The 19,198-nt window shown below is 37.7% G+C and overlaps 2 protein-coding genes and 1 long non-coding RNA gene across 9 annotated transcripts; 1 reads left to right on the top strand and 2 right to left on the bottom strand.

Annotated features, from left to right (window-relative positions):
- Positions 1-2,900: 2,900 nt before the first annotated feature.
- LOC132166054 (uncharacterized) lies at positions 2,901-6,460 on the bottom strand. Of its 4 annotated transcripts, none has more exons than XM_088511847.1 (4): positions 4,177-6,460; positions 3,710-4,094; positions 3,481-3,545; positions 2,901-3,368 (listed from the first exon to the last, which is right to left on the bottom strand). In XM_088511847.1, exon 1 carries the CDS (start codon positions 6,380-6,382, stop codon positions 4,469-4,471), a length of 1,914 nt encoding a protein of 637 aa, XP_088367973.1. In that variant the 5' UTR covers positions 6,383-6,460; the 3' UTR covers positions 2,901-3,368; positions 3,481-3,545; positions 3,710-4,094; positions 4,177-4,468. The 4 variants fall into 4 exon arrangements, with proteins under 4 accessions (XP_088367973.1, XP_088367975.1, XP_088367974.1 ...); XM_088511849.1 differs by having other exon boundaries at positions 2,901-3,176; positions 3,296-3,368; positions 3,481-4,094; XM_088511848.1 differs by having other exon boundaries at positions 3,481-4,094; positions 4,270-6,460.
- Positions 6,461-7,451: 991 nt separating this feature from the next.
- LOC132164928 (calmodulin calcium-dependent NAD kinase) lies at positions 7,452-13,169 on the top strand. 4 transcript variants are annotated; one of them, XM_059575448.2, is made up of 9 exons: positions 7,452-7,726; positions 7,834-7,984; positions 8,097-8,273; positions 8,434-8,657; positions 8,802-8,863; positions 9,738-9,959; positions 10,921-11,047; positions 11,411-12,061; positions 12,393-13,169. In XM_059575448.2, the coding sequence occupies exons 2-9, from the start codon at positions 7,975-7,977 to the stop codon at positions 12,627-12,629; spliced, it is 1,710 nt and encodes a 569-aa protein (XP_059431431.2). In that variant the 5' UTR covers positions 7,452-7,726; positions 7,834-7,974; the 3' UTR covers positions 12,630-13,169. The 4 variants fall into 4 exon arrangements, with proteins under 4 accessions (XP_059431431.2, XP_059431433.1, XP_059431434.1 ...); XM_059575450.2 differs by having other exon boundaries at positions 7,452-7,984; positions 11,411-11,790; positions 11,917-12,061; positions 12,393-13,167; XM_059575451.2 differs by having other exon boundaries at positions 7,452-7,984; positions 11,468-11,790; positions 11,917-12,061; positions 12,393-13,165.
- Positions 8,972-11,433, bottom strand: LOC132164931 (uncharacterized). Its single transcript, XR_009438464.1, has 3 exons — positions 11,345-11,433; positions 9,845-9,951; positions 8,972-9,239 (listed from the first exon to the last, which is right to left on the bottom strand). It is a non-coding gene; the product is annotated as an uncharacterized LOC132164931 (long non-coding RNA).
- Positions 13,170-19,198: the final 6,029 nt, after the last annotated feature.

Consider the following 19,198-nt stretch of genomic DNA (forward strand, 5'->3'; position numbering starts at 1 on the left):
GTTTTATGAAAATTGGAGTCACACTCTTGTTTTGTACTGTGAGAAAAAGCATAGCGCCACCACACATCAATCTTTTTGTTTCTTTTTCGCACTGCACGAAGAAAAAGAGAGAGCCTTTGTACGAGAGAGAAAAAGAAAGACATGTGCAACAATGAGAAAGAAAACGAGTGAAACAGACCCGCCCTTTGTTTTAGCAAAAGAGAAGTTGGTGTTTTTATTTTTTCATTTGGAGATAAATCTTTGTTGTGTGAATGTAAGATTTTGATGTAATATTGAGGTTTTGGGTTCTTAGTATTTTTTCTTCTTCATTATTTTGTATTTTTATCTTTGATAATGAATTTATTCGTGATTGTCTCCGCCATTAGACGTGCATCACATTAATGAAACTACGTAAATTTTGGTGTTTATGTGTGATTGTTTTGTTTTATTTATTGTAATTAGGATCTTTTGCATAACACAATTGAATTTGGGGAAAAAGGCAGATTCACCGGAGATGGGGTAGGGGAAGAATGGGTTTGGGGTTTCTTTTTTTTTTTTTTAATTTTTTTTTATCAAAGGTTTGTGCAATCTGTTTTCACGATAGAGCTTTAAGTAAAAAAAAAATTAATTGTATTTTAATCTATTACTTGTAAAAAAAAATTATTACGTGGCAATGGTGTAAATCCAATTATATTTGATGATTTGGCAATTAGGACACATGTCAAAATGTAATTGGTTCCCAAGTCAGTGACTTGGATTTCCGTTAAGTCTACTAACAACAGATGGATGGAGGACCATTTCAGTCTTTAGGCAAACCACAGAAACCTCCTGTGATCAAAAGTAAATCCTAGGGGTCAAAAAATAAAGTTGTAAAACCCCAAAGGTAAATAAGGTATTTAACCCTTTTTATTATGAAGCCTCAAATTTAAGGTATGTGAGAAAGTTGAGAAGGAAAACTTTGATGAAAAAAAAAAGAAAGAAAATGACGATGCGCTTCTAAATTGTTAAACAGAAAACAGTAACATTATGCTTAACTATTGCCATTTCAATTGGTTAGTTGCCCTCACTATATATGATAAGCTGCAATATCCATTTGAAAGATATTTAAGGTGACAATTCATCATTTTACTAATTATGAACTACTATGTCAATTTATAAGAAACTTTGTCGTACAAGAGGCAATGCCCCTAACACCTTACAAACTTTGGTGATATTTTATAATTGGTAAAATGATTTTTTAATTATTTCACCAATTAACCATTAGGTGAATGTCAATTTATAAGAAACTTTATAATAAAAGAAGCAATGCCCATTGCAGCACTCTCTTTGTTTTACCAACAAGACCTTTTAGAGTCCTTTACACTACAAGGCAGGTGCCACCTACTTGGTTGAAAGAAATCAATGAAGTCCAGTAGCCATTTCTGGAAGATCATATGCTTTTCTTGTAACATGCCCCAGGCAACTTAATTATTTTGTTCTTCATGTTTCCTTTCGGGTGATTGGATCCCCAAAATCAGCATCCAATATTTAATTTAGCTGCCACAGAAAACTCTCTCTCTCTCTCTCTCTCTCTCTCACATTTGCACAGAGTTAAAGTAGCTCAAATTATTATACATTCAAAGTTATTACCAGTCAAAAAAATAAAGACAAAAAAATAACGGATATGAATCTTTAGCAATTTGACTGTTAACAAATATGAGAGAACTCTTATGAGGTTCATCTAAAATAGAGTGTTCAAAGCTTATTTGAACAGGTAAGCCTTATAATAACTCTCTTATATTTACTGTCAAAAAGAATCTTTATCGGAAAATAACGTAAAGCAGTCAATCAATCTACAATAAAGAGCAATTCCCAAAGTGAAACAACTTCCATAAAGTCGCCGTCAGCTGCATATGAAAGTGATAAATGGGTTATCATATAATTTGTTACTTTTTGACTTACCCACCAATGATACTAAGAAAAGTATGCATCGACAAACATGAAGATCCATTCAAAGGCAGATTTTGTTGGGGGTCACAATCCTTGCCATAAAAGCTAGACCAGTGAGGTAGGGACCTGATCTTATCTTCCTAGAATTTAATTAATATGACTAAATAATGTGATGCATTGGTTATGAAACTGTTACTAATCCAATCATTTAGGTCTCTTTTAGCACCTCCTAGTAAAGTGTTTCTGTAGCAGAGAAGAAGAGAGAATGCTGTGTCAATCTCAGCATAGTGATGCAAATTTTGTCAAGAGGTTGGCAAATGGTAATTTTTTTTTTTTTTTTTTTTTTGTTGGGAACCCTATTGACTCCATGTGATAAGTCTTTAGGTACCAAATACAAACAGAGATTCAAGTATAGATGAGTCCTCCACCTGCTCGGGTAGCCTAAAGAGCCTACCTACGGACTTTCACACAAGTTGTCACGTATTGCATGTAATACGGACAATTACTTGCACTTAATCCCTATCCACCGCATACAATCAACTCAAATCCGACCCTCGACAGCTAATTGCACCTTATCCCCATTCATCAAATCCAATCAGACAGAAGACAAGCTGAGGTTGAGAATTCAAGGGTAGACTGTCGTCAGGGGCTGCCAAATGAGGGGCCCAAGATGCAGTCATTATTGGAACAACTTTAAATCCAGAAAGTCAGGAAAAAGTCAACAAGATGCTTTTGATCCAAATTCAGTGGAGAGGGAGTGTAAGACGGAGAGAGATGGATAAAGTGATATAGGTAGTTAGGTAAACAAGTATAGGGCTTAAATGGCTATGAAGTTTTTGTCTAATCTCTATTCCTTGGCAACGTCAATCCATGTTTGTGAGAATGATACCTTCCAGATCTATACATGTATGTACGTGGCTGTTTGCTTCTGCAATATCTAAGCATCCAAATTCCACTTTAGGCCGTAGAGAAAGCAGTAAGATCAGAAAGCATAAACTCCATATTCTTCTGTAGGTCTTGTAACATACTATTTAGAATATAAGATCCAAGTACAAGAAAATAGAGTTCCTCGAGGCTCAGCACCAATGACCCCCAATAAAGATATTTTTTTTCTATAAGCAAGATAACAAAAAAAGAAAGCTAAGGAGAGGAACCTTTCCACTCTCGAGCCAAATAGACAAGTATAAAAGCAAAGAGATGATCGGGAGACAGCTCATTTTGCCACATCGTTGGCATAGAAGTTGACAGTTTTGTGATCTTTTCTAGCCCTTCAAGACAAGGAGGAAGGAACAGAGTTGAAGATATATGAGATGACCGGGGCAATCTTCCCGTCCACAGCGAGGTCGAAATAATTGAGAGCTAGGATTACAGTAAGCGAATCACCCACCTCATTGTAGCAACAGGCCTTTACATTTTGCTTCCTATATAACCAAACAGCTCCTTTGCATCATTAAACTTACCTGCCAGCAAAAAGACCCGTCAATAATGTATTATATGTTACAACTGTTGGCCTAACACCCCAGTGAATAATTTTCCTTATGACAATTCATTGATCAACACATTGCAGCTTACAACATCAGGTTCATGCCCTTTACTTGCCATAGAAGGAAACAGCTCCTTTGCATCATCGAGTCTACCTGCCAAGCAGAACAACCCACTCAGGAACATCGGGAAGCCAGCTTTTTGGTGAAATTTTGGCGAGTGAAGAATTGGGTTTATGTTGGTATGGATATTTTGGTGAAGATTTGGTATTTGGAGTTGTGGGCCACATGTGGGTGTGTGAAAAAAGAAGAAAGTTCACCTTTTGAGGCAATCCAACAGAAGCAGCAGTAAACGAAGAAGATGAAAGTGGAGTTCTCATGAGCTTTCGTTTTGGGCTCTGAATGGGGATTGTCTATAGCTCTGAAGAACAGTCCGATCATACAAATGGTGCCCAAACACGAAAGCGTATGAGCCCTCTGCAATTTTTTCATTTTTTACCCAACTCTATGATATGTGCAGATGTGCTTAAAACTTCCCGCGAGCATTTTGGGCACTAATCAGTTTATTAGACGGGAAAAAAATACGATTCTTCCGCCATATATGTAGGTAAAGTCCTAATGAGAATGTATATCTCTTCTTCCGCCACACTTGAAGTGCTCCTTCCATAGGACTGTAGACTAGTAAGTCGTAACAAGGATCCATGACTGCAGAAGAAATTTTACTTATTGCCAAAAGAATACAACGGAAAATAAAAATTCAAACAAAGAAAAAGAATAAGAAAGTTACTTTAGCAAAGAATTTATTCCATAAAAAAAAAATCATCAATTTCTGGTGTATAGCTCTACATGTTGATGTCAAAAGAAGTTAGCGATTTTCAACCTGTAACCAATTTGATCTGCCCCCACAAGAGCTTAACTAGACTGAACAGGCCATTGAAGTCTTTTTAAACTTTAGTAGAGTCAGTGTAGGAAGTTTGGACAATGGCAGTGACAGGCCTTCGCATCTTGTACCTTCTGGTTAGAGTAGAATATTCTCCCATGTACTTCGAAGTAAAACTCACTAGTGAACATCCAACATCTCATCTTCCAGGCTCTTGGACAGGAAATGTTGGTAGCAAATCCAGACATTCACGATACTTTGCATCCTTAGAAAGTAAGTCTATAACAATGGAGAATGTGGAGGCATCTGGTGACACATTTCTCTCCGCCATTTTGTGAAGAAGTTCAACCACCTTTGCTGACTCATTATTTTGGAAGAAACCACGCATAAGCACATTATATGTGACTAGATTTGGAGCACAACCCTTCTCTTCCATTTCAAAAAACAAGTTATTTGCCTTTTCCAAATCCTTTTCCTTACAGAGCCCATGAATCAAGATGGTATATGTTCTAACAGTTGGCACCAGACCTTTATATGATAATCCGCAGAATATCTGCCATGCAACTCCAATTTTCCCTGCTTTACACAACCCATCAATGAGGCAGTTGTAAATTTCAATGCTTAGTTCAAATTTACAATTGTCTAAAGTGTTAAACAATTCCATTGCCTCTGGAAGACAATCATTCTTGCAAAGCCCATCCAGGCATATTGTATATGTAGATAAATTTGGTACCAGATCATGAAGTTCCATCTCACCTAATAGCTTCTTTGCATCCTCAACCTTGCCTACCTTAAAAAGACCAGTTAATAATGCATTAAACGTTATAACCGTTGGCCTAACTCCCCTGTGAATCATTTTCCTATAACAATTAATAGCTTCCTCTATCTTTCGACTCTTGCAATATCCACTGATCAACACATTGCAGCTTACAACATCAGGTTCGTGCCCTTTCCTTGCCAAAGAGTCAAACAGCTCCTCTGCATCATCAAGCCTACCCACCAAGCAGAACCCATCCATCAATGAGTTATAAGTAAACGTGTCAGGATCCTCACCTCTTTGAATCATCAATTCTAACAACTCATTTGCTTCTTTCATCTTTCCCTCCTTGCAATGCACATCTATCATCAGATTGAATGTCACCACGTTCGGTTGGACACCTTGATCCACCATCTCATGTAACAGACTTTTAGCCTCCTCCCATTTACCCCCATAACACAAACCGTGTATTAGAGAGCTATAAACAACCACGTCCGGAAGTATTCCCCTGCCCTTCATTTCCGAGAAAAGTTCTTTCGCCTTATCTGTCAATCCATCCTTACAAAGCCCATCAATAATAGCAGCATAGGAAACTACATTAGGCTCACACTTCAGACCAAATTGACCACTGACCATTTCTTCATGTAACTTAAGTGCAACACTAGTATTGCCTGTTCGACACAACCCACTAATCAAAGTCCCGTATGTAATCACACTAGGCCTACAACCCAACTTGACCATTTTCGTAAACAACCCGACGGCCTCACCAATTCTATCCTCCTTACACAACCCCTTAATCAAAGATGTATAGGTCACAGTATTTGGACTACAACCCCTCCTCACAATACTTCCCATAACAGCAAAGCCGTAACAAACCCGATTCACATTACAAAAGGAATTCAGCAAAATGTTCAAAGTAATAAAATCGGGCAACAATCCAGTTGAATTCATTCTTTTGCAAATTGAAATCACGCTAGAATAATGCTTATTCCTAGCAAGTGCACTAAGTAAATCATTGAATGACGATATCGATGGAGTTGGTTGCAAACGAAGCATGTGATCAAAGAAATGCAATGCTTCACTGAGAGTGATATTACCGGACTTACAGTTAACTTTCAAGAACCTTTCAAGTGGGGTTTCGATAGGAACATCGGGAAGTGACTTTTTTGGAGGAATTTCGGGAATTGAAGAAGTTCGTCTACGTGGGTAAGAATATTTTTGTGAAGATTTGGAATTGGAAGCTCTGGGTTCATGTGGGTGTGTGAATAAAGAGGAAAGTTTAACTTTTGGAGCAGTTCCTGAAGAAGAAGGCGACGACAAAACAGCAGCAGAAGAAGGTGGAGTTCTGAACATCATCTGGAGAGAGAACTGTGAGCTTTGGTTTGGATTTGGCTAGTGGCTGTGGGCAGTGAGCCTCTTCATCTCATACAAGAGAATGATGATGACATTTGTTTACCAACTTTAGGATGATTCGTGAATTCCATATAAACTCAACTCGAAATTTAAAGATTAGAGTTAAGAATTATGATAATTTAATTAAATAGAGTTAACCTATATAATTTTATATTTATACTTCGACACGACTTATGGCTAACAAGTGCGCGATATAATGAAAAGTAATTTTTGACATGACCCGTAAACTTAATACTAACCCAATACAAAATTAAAAAGTTAGTATTGAGGAGTTTGACCCGTTTAATTAAATGAGTTAAGTTAGAGTTGAATTTTTATTTTTTATTTTATTTTTATTTTTTTACATGTCCACATAAGAGGGGTGAGGAGGATTCGAATTAGTGATCATCGCTTCATTAGACGTGGTCCTAACCGATTGAACTACCTCTTATAGACGTTAGAGTTGAATTATAATGTTATAATCTTATACACATACCTTGACATAATCCAAACTCGATATGCAAGTTGCCACTCATATTTAATTGTTATTTGTATTTATAGATTTTGTCTCATTATCTTAATATTATATTAAGAAAAAATTGAATTTTTTTTAAGAAATTATAAATATTGAGTTGAGTAAATTTATACCACTTAAGAGAAAGAATAATTGTAATTTTAAGAATTCTATCATAGAGGATCATCAATAAATCCACACAATAAGCAATTTAAAACGTTTCTTTAGGATTGAGTTGTTTTATCTCTAGGCTTTTCTTAATTGGGCTGATCAATTCCACAACAAACTTCCCGTGCTGCCACGTTGTGTACATCCAGTACTTTCGCCCATATTTGGTCAATATCAGCAGGTTAATATGGCTTGCTCTTTTCTTGTGGATGTATTTCTAATTAATTTTATTATTTATGGTATTTATGGGATGAGATGGTGAGTCATTAGGGGTGGATGACGTGGCAAAAGGAGAGGGTATAGTTGGTGGGCGTGTATGAGTGGAGAGTAGCAAAGAAGAAGAGGCAGCAATTCAAGAGTGATACGAAAAAGAAGGTATTGCCGGCCAGTGCCTGTCTGTCTGGTGGTCTTTGGAAGCTAAAAATAGAGAGGGAGGAGGGAAAAGAACGCAAAACAAGGAACCAACCCAACCATCTGTTTAATTCAAATCCAGGGATCTCCTTCTCTCTAATCTATTCTCTTTTTTTATTTCAGATCACTCAGACTGACATCCCTCTATCTCTTTAATTCCTGCTTTTCCTCCTTGCCAAAGTTAACATCTATCTCTGTTAAGAGGAAATAACATGGTATATCTGCTCTGTGGCTAAACATGTTCATGTCTCATGACCATATATTATTCATATGTCTATAGAGGAGGAGTTAACCAACTATTTACACGTGTCACTTTTATCAGTGTCTCCAACAAAATACAACGACAAGCATGTAGAAGCTACATAGGCAAGGCAATGGAAAAAGATTGTTTCTCACTGCTACAAGACTAAAAAATCAAAAAGAACATTTCTCATCAACTTTTCCTGGATTTCAAAGAGTCGACATGCAGAATGGTAAGCCTCAAAGAACAAATCTTGTCTGATTGCACGCATGCACTATGTTGTTATTCCACCGTACCCATCATTATTTCTGATCTCTTTTCTTGTCTTTCCTTCTGATCTCCAGATAATAGCAGCAAACCCACCTTCACACAGATCTTGGTAGCCTCTTCCATTGGGTTGATCATTGCTGCTGCAATGCATTATCGTTTTCGGAAGCTAAGGGATCACAAACTTGCTCCGCGCCTGAGATTATCAGACTCAGGACGTGTTGAAAAGTTAGAAAGGTTTCCCCATTATGTAGGTAATTACTAATTGATCTCATTCTCATTGATTGATTTCCAGAGCAATAATTAATGTGACACTTAGAAACTTTCTCAGACAATAACATACATCTCCTTGAATGAATGCATATTCAATCTAGTTAGTTTTAATTCTGTGGTCTCCCCCTTGGGTGCATGCAGCTAGGCAAATGGGATTCAGAGATAGAAGAGAATGTCCACAGCTATGCAAGCTGGCTTCTGAGTACATTAGGAAATCTGAGGGCTGTGAGGACAATATCTATACATTCTTTTCTAGCGAACCGGATGCAGATTCGCTCTTCGTGAAGCTTGTGGAGGAGTTTGAGCGGTGCACTCTTAGTTACTTTGCATTCCATTGGAGCCAAGCCGATCTTATGATTAGTCAGGTATCCAAGATCGATCTAATGACTTAAAAGGGCATATTATAAATCAAAGAAAAATGTTAGAATCATCTATGATACTTTACAATATATCAGTACTGGAGTTTTCTAATGCATTTATTTCTTGATATACTACGTACATAATTTCAGGTGTTGAGTTCTGACCCTGAGCCCAAAAGGAAGCTCAAGCAAATTGTCATGGCAGCAACAAGGTGGCTATTATTTATCATCATGATGTTATTTTTATTATTCAGAATGCTAACATGAAAACTAGAAAACATGAAAACTAGAATATTGAAACAAGATATATAATAGGTGCGTTGAGTTCCAATGCAGTCTCCATTCCCTTGTCATTTCCCAACCAAATTGTACCTAATGTTTTTGTGCATTCAGTTACCAGATAATGAAAGAAAATATACATGAAAAGATTATATTCTAGATCGTAACATACAAGAAGAAACTAAATAAAAATTCATATGATCATCGAATTTCCCCAAAAGGTGTTGCAGCCCCCATCTTGAAGGTCCTTTCCCCTCAATCAAATGGCTTCATTTGTTAGGGTGTCTCTGTCTTTGAGAATTAAAGTTCCTACTCAAACATACATAAAAAGGCTTATATCAAGATAAACTGGAAATGGAAGGTGGTTGCTAAATGAAAACTCAAAAAGAAGCTATATTGTAAGTCTTTGAAATATATGATAATGCAAGTCCTTTTTTCCCTTTATGGTTTCTGTATTTGTTAATTAAGAACCATACTCCACATTCTTTGTCTAGCTTTGGACTCTCTATTATGGAGAAAATTGCTATATAAAGCATGATGAAATTATGTAATAAGCAATCATGATAATAGGAAACCAGTCAAAAAGCACATGGCAATGACAGCAAATATTTAATTGAATAATTGCTAACAAATTCTCTAACTACAAATGTCATCCCAAGTAGTCAGAATTATGTGTCAATTCAGTCATATCCAACTAGCCACAAAAATAAAGAGCCAAGTCGTTTGCCCTTATTAGTATTGGTTTTGTAAGGATATTATTTTTCTACAAATGAGAATTTATTTTTTGTTTTGTCCCTCTTGATATAGGGAACAAAGATTTGAGAGAGTGACAAAGAACTTGAAGGTGGCTAGAGTGTTCACTACATTAGTAGAGGAGCTGAAAGCAATGGGAATGATAATGAATGACGACTCACGATGCACTGAGGTGATGGCTCCAGTGGCACACAGCGATAGGAGTCCAGTCCTCCTTCTCATGGGTGGTGGGATGGGAGCTGGGAAGAGCACTGTGCTTCAAGACATTCTGAAAGAGTATGAACAATATTATTATCGTCCATTTTATCGTCCTAACCATTATTAGATTAGTCTGAAATCCTGCAAGAAGTAAAAAATCTATATATTTTAAAAGTCACCCCAGATTCAGAATTCTGTATTAAGTTCTGACAAGAATTCTCCCTATGTAAATTTTAATTGATGAAGTTAAAACTTCAAGGGGAAAGAAACAGGAGCTTGCGAGCAAAACATGCAATCTTTTTTTCCCGAAGTCTAAGAAAAATTGGATATCTAATCAAATAATTAGACTAAGTTTACAAAGTCAAATATGTGTTAGACAGTCCAACGGTCATGGTTATCTTGGACTTTGTCCAAAAAAACCTGGCTTGCTTGGGAAAAGGGCAGGTACATAACCCATCATGTTGAATTTCATTCTCTATTTCAAATTCCCAGCTGAATTTTTCCAATGCCAAAGATCAAAACTCTCTTTTTGTCAATATTTCAAGCAGCAATGTCATAACTATTAATGAAGTTCAGTCTGTTACCAATTCTATGACCTATCCATGATGCCTTCGCTGATAACTATGAAAACTAGGTTTAAGGACTAAAGTCTAAAGCAGTTGAATCTTCTGCATCTCTCAACAAAGTATAAAAGTGAAATCAACATTGGATTTTCATAGATAAGTTAATATAATGTCCATGACTGAGTACTTAATATAAGAAAAGATAATGGAATATAAAGAAGTTGCTAAAAGGAAGGGTTCTTACTTCTTTTCTCTTCCTAATTAACTACCACACATGATTTTGCTAAATCGGTATGTAACTTTAAAATGGCAAGTGTAAGAGGTATTATTTCAATCCTTTGGCCATAATTCAAAAATATTGACTATATCTCAATCTTGTTACTTAGTCTTAAAAACAATAGAATTTAGAATTATGGAAAGCAATAGAACAGGCAACAAGGAGTTAACGTTGACTGTTGGTGAATGAATGTGAACAGGCCATTCTGGGCAGGAGCAGCAGGGAATGCCGTCATAATTGAGGCAGATGCCTTCAAAGAATCAGATGTCATCTATAGGGCCCTTAGCTCCAGAGGTCATGTCGACATGCTACAAACTGCTGAACTGGTGAGATAGAAGACTGACTCTCTCCCTCTGTGCCCACCCTCTTCCCCAATCCCATATAAACAGAAGTACTCCATTTTTTTTGTACAACATGAACTGAAATTATTTTAGAGAAGATAATAGTACAGAATTAATAGGCCTAGTTCCAGAAGTGAAACATACGACTGTGAAATGAACCTGCTTCAGTATAAACCCTATTCTGTTTTGTCAGTATAAAGTTAAGAACATAAAGTCAATATAGAAAAACTAGAGCTAAATTACTGGTATAAACATTACAAGCCCAATTCTACATAAACATACCTGACACAGAATCTGGCCAAGGTACTTTGCTGCCCATGATAAGAAGTTGCCTCTTCAATTCCTCAGTCGGTTACTCATCTGAAGCGGCACTTTATCACTTCTGTCACATATTGTTTCAAACAGGTGCACCAATCATCTACTGATGCAGCATCATCCCTCCTGGTGACAGCACTTAATGAAGGGCGGGATGTGATCATGGATGGCACCCTCTCTTGGCAACCATTTGTTGTGCAGACAATAACAATGGCCAGAAATGTTCACCGCCGCCGTTATCGTATGGGAGCTGGTTACAGGGTGAATGCAGATGGAACTGTAAAGGAAATTTACTGGGAACGAATTGAAAATGAAGAACCAGAGCAAGTTGGAGGCAAAAAGAGAAAACCATACAGGATAGAGCTTGTTGGAGTTGTATGTGATGCTTATCTAGCTGTTATAAGAGGCATAAGGTATATTACAGATCATTACATTTGTTTTGGTGGTCCTACAGTATCTAATTGTAATTTTATCAAACAATTGTGGTTTTCTCTTGAGGTATCTGATGAATCAAAGTGGGGTTTTCTGCATGTAAACAGGAGAGCTATCATGTGTAGAAGGGCAGTAAGAGTGAATTCACAATTAAAATCCAGCAAGCAATTTGCAAATGCATTTCTAGCGTACTGCCAACTGGTTGACAATGCCAGGCTATATTGCACCAATGCTTTGGAAGGCCAACCTAAGGTACATCCATTATATCTCCTCTTTCATTGTGTAGCAATAAGAACTTTACTTCAGAGTTTAATAACTGAAACTTGGAAGTAAACACTGGCCTATATATGAACCTGCAGAATTCCATTTAACCAACCAAGGCTCAATAATTTAGGGTTGTTTTACTTGGTAAAAGCTCAGCTGAGTTACATGTTTATGCAATCTTGTACTTTCTTATATGGACTTTGGTCTTTGTATGGAGGCCATGACATTCAGGAGTCAGGACTATACCTGTCAGCAGAAGGTTATTATAGCAATTATGTTATATTCAATATATCATACTGACGTCATAATTTCTGTGAAGTTGATAGGATGGAAAGACAGAGACAAGACATTGCTGGTTGATCCAGACGAAATTGATTGTTTAAAAAGGTTAGGTAGGTTGAATGAAAATGCAAAGTCCATATATGAACTTTACAAGCACCCTAACCCAGCTTCAAAAGCTGGGTCAGTTTGGAAAGACATCGTATTGTCACCTTCTAGGTTGAACATTCAACAGGAGCTGAAGTATTGCATCAGGAGAATTGAGAGAATGAAATGACAAATCAAGTGTGCAGGGCTGATACAGTTTGAAACTTCTTAACTCTCTTGGCTCAAGAAACAGATGCTGGAGAAAGTGTCAAAATTTCATTATTTGCAAGCAAGAATGTTTATCTATGTTGTACTGATGATCTTATATGTAGAAGTCCATTCAAAGACAAAGATCAGCTAAGATTTCAAAAAACTGATGATTCAGCAACATGTCTATTGATCGTGGGGGTGATTCAGATAATCAAATGCATGTACATGAGATTTTTAATATTGGAATTGCAGAAAAGAATTCAAAGAGCAGTCACAGCCATAGCAAGTAAGCCAAAATGGTAAATGTTTTCTAAGATCATAAATCATGATCCATTGATTAAATATTGATTGAAACTTCAATTAATGTTGGATGTTTTGCCAACAATGACAATGTACAATGCGATCCTGGGTTTTGGGAAAACATGCATCAGCAAAACAATCAGAGAAATAAAATGATGTAAGAAAAGACTTGCCTCTTCTATCCATCCTAGTTTTGGCGTCTTCCTTTCTTGTGTTTTTTTTTTTTTTTTCATTCCAAGCTCTAAGATTTCTCTCACTCGTTTTGTCCTAAATAGCTGCAGCAACTGCTTCTCCCTGATGTTCAGAAGTCATTTAGCATTTCATTTCTTTTTTTTCTAGTCTCATAATTTTTTTTTTTTTAATGGTACCAGTGTCCATACGTCAACGAACACATCTGAGGTGACTGTGTTGACCTAGACCATTAATTATCATTATATACATATAATGGTGGAGAAAGAAGATTTTCGTTGTTATCACTTTCTCATAGTCCATTTTCTGTCTAGTTAGTTAAGCAGATTAGCGACTTCAGTATGCAATTACTTTTTGATTAAAAGCTCGAATCCTTAAACTGTTCTTGGTTGGCTTCACAAATCATTTTGCACTCATACATCAATTTTCTGTGATGTATCAGGCAAGTCCAAAAACAGTGTTGACCAACAAGGTCATGAACTTTAACGTGGGATTTGGGGAGATCATAAAGCTGAAGGGTGCAAAAGGATCCATTTAGTCAACCCCAGTTAGTTGGGGTTAAGCCTTAGATGAGTTGAATTGATAGAAGGAGAGAGAGGGGGGGGGGGGGGGGGGGGGTGTGTTGGGAAGGACTTTTACTTGCAGTATAAGGCCTGGATAATTATAAATATGCAAATTTGACCCTTGTTTAACAAAATTATCTCTATAAGACGTCAATTCCTTATCATTTAAGATCACATGACAAGAGCTCAAGGTTTCTTTTTTAATTGGTAAGATATGAATCACCCCACCACTTCATCATTTGAGACAAAGCTCAAGCCTCGAGTCATAAGTTAACACACTTTACCAACACCACTGAAGGTGTTGTTTACTAGCTGCAAAGTTGAAAATGTTGCTCACAAAGAGCAAATATCTGTACCTTACCTGTACAACTTACCTAACAACTGGCTATAAATCTAACTACTGGATAAAGATCCGAACAGTCTCGATCCTTGGCATAGCATTGGACAGTTTCAAGAGTGTGAGCACGCAAGGCCTAAGACGGTGGCATGATTGTCATTCCATGAACCGATTGAAACATAACATGAAGAATAGCATCCAAAGCTACCTTCCAAAATGGACAAGAGTGTACTATAATCCATGTATTATGAAAGGTAATATCAGAAGAAGGAAAGCTGTTGACTATAGAAACAACGTGAGGTAATCAATTGACATTAACAGATCTATTAGAAGTCTAATTGATCTAGAATAATACCTAGCCTAAGGAACATCTTAAATTATGCAGATTGGCATCATAAAAACTGTATCTTACTGAAATTTGGCTTTTGATTAGCTAAGAGAAAAAATGCAGAATCTTTCTTTTGAGGAGATTTATTATAAAACTGCAGAAAGCAGCTACCTCCTAATTCAACAAGTCCAGAAAACCCATCATAGAGGAGACATAAAACCACCCACTCATAAAGTGATCTAAGAGACAGAAGCTTCAACTTAATTGGAGCTTTAGCCTAATTAGGGGAGCTTGGTGCCCTCCAAATGTCCTAGCATTCCTTTCTCTCAAAGTTCACCACATTAGGCACAATGGATCAGAATTCTAAATCATGCTCTACTCATGATTACCAAAATGCCATTTCTACCATGCCACTGTAGGGCTATAAATGAATAGAGCCGCTCGCGAATAGGCCCGGGCTCAACTCAGATTAGCTTGATTCGGGCTCAGTTCATTTATTAAACGAACAGAGCTTAAACAAAAATTTAGGATCGTAACTTGAACAGATTATCTAGCTAGGTGATAAGCTAGAGCTTGGCATGTGTTAAAAGAAATTAAAATTTAACGAACTAAGCTTGAACATTCCATACTCAGCTCGGCTCAATTACAACCCTACATGCCAATGTCTCCTCAATTTTTATAGGGTTAATTGATGTAATCCAAAATGACAAAAAAACAAGAGACAAGTGTTCACAGTTGATCAAGCAAAGAAGAACAAGGAGGCTACTACTTAATAACTAGCCTTACAAATACAACATCTATATCTTTTCATTCCACTTCCTGAGGTTGTATGACGTAAATATCCCTCAAGTACAGTGATCTCCCCATCCTGTCCTAAAAGGCAGCAGTCCCCCTACATTAACTCTCTCCCAATCGCATATCTTGTGTGTACATAGCAAAGTCTATTGTAAACAAAGATGATAGCTGCAATGTTTGTGTCTGTATGCATATGCCAATCTTGAAGTACATGACATAAGTTGACACTTCAAATACCTCAGTATAAAAATCTCCTTCATTTCCAGAACCAGCATATTTTTGCATCATGTCATCAAGCAGGGGAAAAAAGAAACACAGACAGACAGAACAGATACCCATACAGGAAAAGAATCATTAAAATACAAAAATTTTACCTAGTTATCAGCTACTATGTTCACTAATCTAGACCAAGATTTGGTAACAACGAAAGCAAATATATACTATTTAATTGAATTTTTTTTTTTTTCTAAATATATACCAAATATATAAGATAGTTATCAAATGATATGTCAAAGCTTTCAACAGATTAAAAAGAAAGTTGCAATTAAAGTCACTATAGTTTCCTAAACTATATCATTTTGAATCATTAGAAAAGTAACTTAAATTAACAAGAGTTTCCAAATAAATGCTACTATGAAAACCTACTAACACTTGCCAGTCTCAAAAGTTTGAAATGTCGCATGTAAATCTCTGAGAACTTATCTAAGAAAATAGATGAATCCATAACAAAAATCATCATTTACACCATTTCCATCCCAGATAAGTTCAACGTTATTACTAATATATACCAGAAACTCTCCAGCTTTTGATATTTTTTTAAGAAAAGCACTATATAATTGTAATGACGACTTGCATCTCATATAGCCCTCGCATAATAATTATCTTTAAATAAGATGAAAAGCAATTGCATAGCATGCTTCCACATTTCTAAGGTTCTTGTTTCCCTCCAACAAGCTTAAAAAATGAAAAGGAGCAGAAACCCATACAAAATTCTGTGCATTCCTTCAGTAAAAAGGCACTTGGTTGTTCTCTGCCTTGCTCAAGTACAAACCAAAATGCAACCGTAACATGCAAATTATACTAAGCAATACAGAAGGGAAAGGGGCTACAAAGAGAGGAGGGGGGGGACTTCATACTAATGGAAAGGAAAGGGGTGAATCTTTGAGAATGCTTCCAAAAACAACATTATGGAAAGCAAACCATTTAGCAACTAAATGCACTTGAAAATTTGCACTTCTGCTTACTTTGAAAGACTTCCAGCTTAGGAACGACTGGAGGGAATGGAGAGTAGTATCCTTGATAGCCGGGGAGATAAGCCAGTCGGCCATCAGGTTGGGCTGGTTGATGGCCAAATTAACTATGAAGGAGTTGCCTTCTAAGATAAGGGCTTGGGATCCAACAAAAGCTGCCAATCGGTAGCCAAGAGGGCTGCATAGGCTTCGCCCGCAATGACTTCAAGAGGAAGGAGTCTAACTGGTTTGGCAGCTAGAATGTTGCCTTGGTCATCACTAATAACCACAATAGCAACTGCAAACGATTTTCTTATGGCAACATCATAGTTTGCTTCTATGGAGCCTGAAAGTGGGGGTTACCAAACATCTTCCACAAGTGACAGATTAGACCAGGCCTGTTCATGATCACGCATCGTGACATTAATTTGATGCAAACGGAAGGAGATGTCCAACTGAAGGGTCATATGAATAACTTGGTTCCTAGAACACCAGATAGCATCCTTTGTGATGGCAGCGAATAGCTGAAAACGGTCCACCTCTTTGCAAGGAATTGCAAGTAAATGTCGGGGATCCAAAACTGCTTTGATCCAGTGAGAGATGAGGAGATCTTCGAAGATGGAAATGTTAAGGGGCCACCAAGAATGCCGCCAAATGATTCTAGCAACAATGATCATTTGTCAATCTCCATATCGAGTTTAATGGCCATAAGATCGTCGTTTCCCTTCTTGTGCTTCATTGAGTGAAAATCTGGTGGGCAAGATTCGAGCTGTCATGAATAGATCGCCCCTGAATAAAAGCATATTGAGTCAGAGAGATGACTTTGTGCAGCAAGGGTTTAAGGCGGTCAGTTAGAATCTTAGAGATCAGCTTCTAATTAAAATCGCAAAGGCTGATAGGTCTATATTGTTGCAAAGGTTATCCATTTTAGGGTAAGGGAAATATGCGTGTGATTAATTTTCCTAAGCATTCAACCCCCTCTGAAGAACCTCTGAATGAACTTCACAACATTCTCTTTTAGAGCACTCAATGCAGCCTACCTATTTTAATGAGGCAATTTGCTGAAAAAGCTTAAAATCCTCCTCCATCAGCCTCAGCGCCTCAGCAATTTGCTGAAACTTTTGGTTAGTGTGAATAGCGCTCAGCAGATTTGTTGGGCGCTGTTCACTCACCAAAACATTAAAATATAACATTCTCTCCTTTTGTCTTTTTTCGTTTATCTTCACCCCTGCTGCAAATCCAACCGGCCAACAAGTCCAGCTAGACAATGGGCTCACCTTACTTCAACTCCATGATCCTTTTGGTCCTCCCCTTCCTGATTAGCTTATCTCTACCAAGTCTGCGCAAACATAACCACTTTAACCGCCTACAGTCAATCACCTCCAAAGCCACCCACAACACAGGATTTTACAACGCCATCGCGTCAGCCAGGAACTCCATCGACGCGGTCTACAGCCTCTTCCTCTGTTGGGGTGATCTCTCCACTGATGAATGCCAAGACTGCACTGCTGGCACTACCAAAGACATGATCAATCGCTGCCCAGAAAATATTAAGGTTTCAAATGTTGAGTATGGGGCCAAGAAGTTTAGGATGAAAGAAGCGAATTTCACAAAAATAGGACCAGAAAAGATAAATCTTGAATAAAGAAAAAAATGTTTTGAAAAAGAATGTTTAAATGGAATAGTGAAAGTGAATAACTAAAATGTTATGTCTGATGTAGGTACTTTGCAAAAGTGAAAAGCTAAAATAGAGAGTTGATTTTTTAACTATTTTGGCTACTAAATTGGTGAGGCTGCTGTGAATGCTCTTACAATTGGTTAGTAGGTTTGGTAGACTAGACCAGTCATTCCATTTGGTGTCAGGGGCCTTAGTAGGACTAAGTTGCTTAAGAGTTTGATAAATTTCATACTCTAAAGGCATGGCACAAAGAGAGTTGTATTAAGAAGATGAAGATCGTGTGCGGCAGCAGTGAAAGGCTAAATGTGAGCTTAGAATGGCCATAATCCCTTGAGACGCTAAGGATTTTTTTTTATTGAGGGTTGCAGAGGATAGGAGTCGGCAGACGCTGGTGGATGACAACCAAAGACAATAGAGAGTAGCCTTACACAGTGGAAAATAGTTGCTGAATACGGCGGAGACAACAGTCAAGGAAAGATGCCGGTGATGACGGCCAGAAGAAGGCGGCGACAATGACAATTGGAGGAAGATGTAGGCAGGAACGGCTGGACAATGGTGGTAGTGATGGAGATCGAAGGACGGCAGCTAGTCAATGGAAATTAGGATGAAAATTGGAAGACATTGGTAACGGCTGGAGAACAGTTGCCAGAAGACTGGAAGGCCTAAGAACCATGTGCCTTATGATGGACCAGGTCATCGGGTTGGATCGAATAACCGGATCCGAGAACACAAGTGTGGCGCATGACATGCATGAAGGAGACTCATAGAAGAAGTTGCCGGCACATTTTGCGCATAAGGAGCTGCTAGTGTCGATGGGCAGCGAGTGGGAGTGTATGCGTACTCCGATTTCAATAGAACTGCACAAATCCACCGATTTGAGGCTGAAAAAACAAATTTTGGAGGTTGTTTCGTTGAAAAAGATTTAGTGGCAGCAAGTGAGGCACGTGGACGAACTACTTGTGGCGTGTGACGGTGTGTTTGAGATCCATTGTTGTCACAGCTTTCACAAAACAGCAGATTTGCACCCTGCAAACCTAATTCTAGGATTAGTTTTTCAGAATCAATTGCGATGAAGGCTAAAGAGCTAGCAGTGGCGGCGCGTGGAGCATGTGGCTGAACTGGTAGAATTT

The sequence above is a fragment of the Corylus avellana genome, chromosome 11, assembly GCF_965113065.1.
Source record: "Corylus avellana chromosome 11, dhCorAvel1.hap1.2, whole genome shotgun sequence".
Taxonomy (NCBI): domain Eukaryota; kingdom Viridiplantae; phylum Streptophyta; class Magnoliopsida; order Fagales; family Betulaceae; genus Corylus; species Corylus avellana.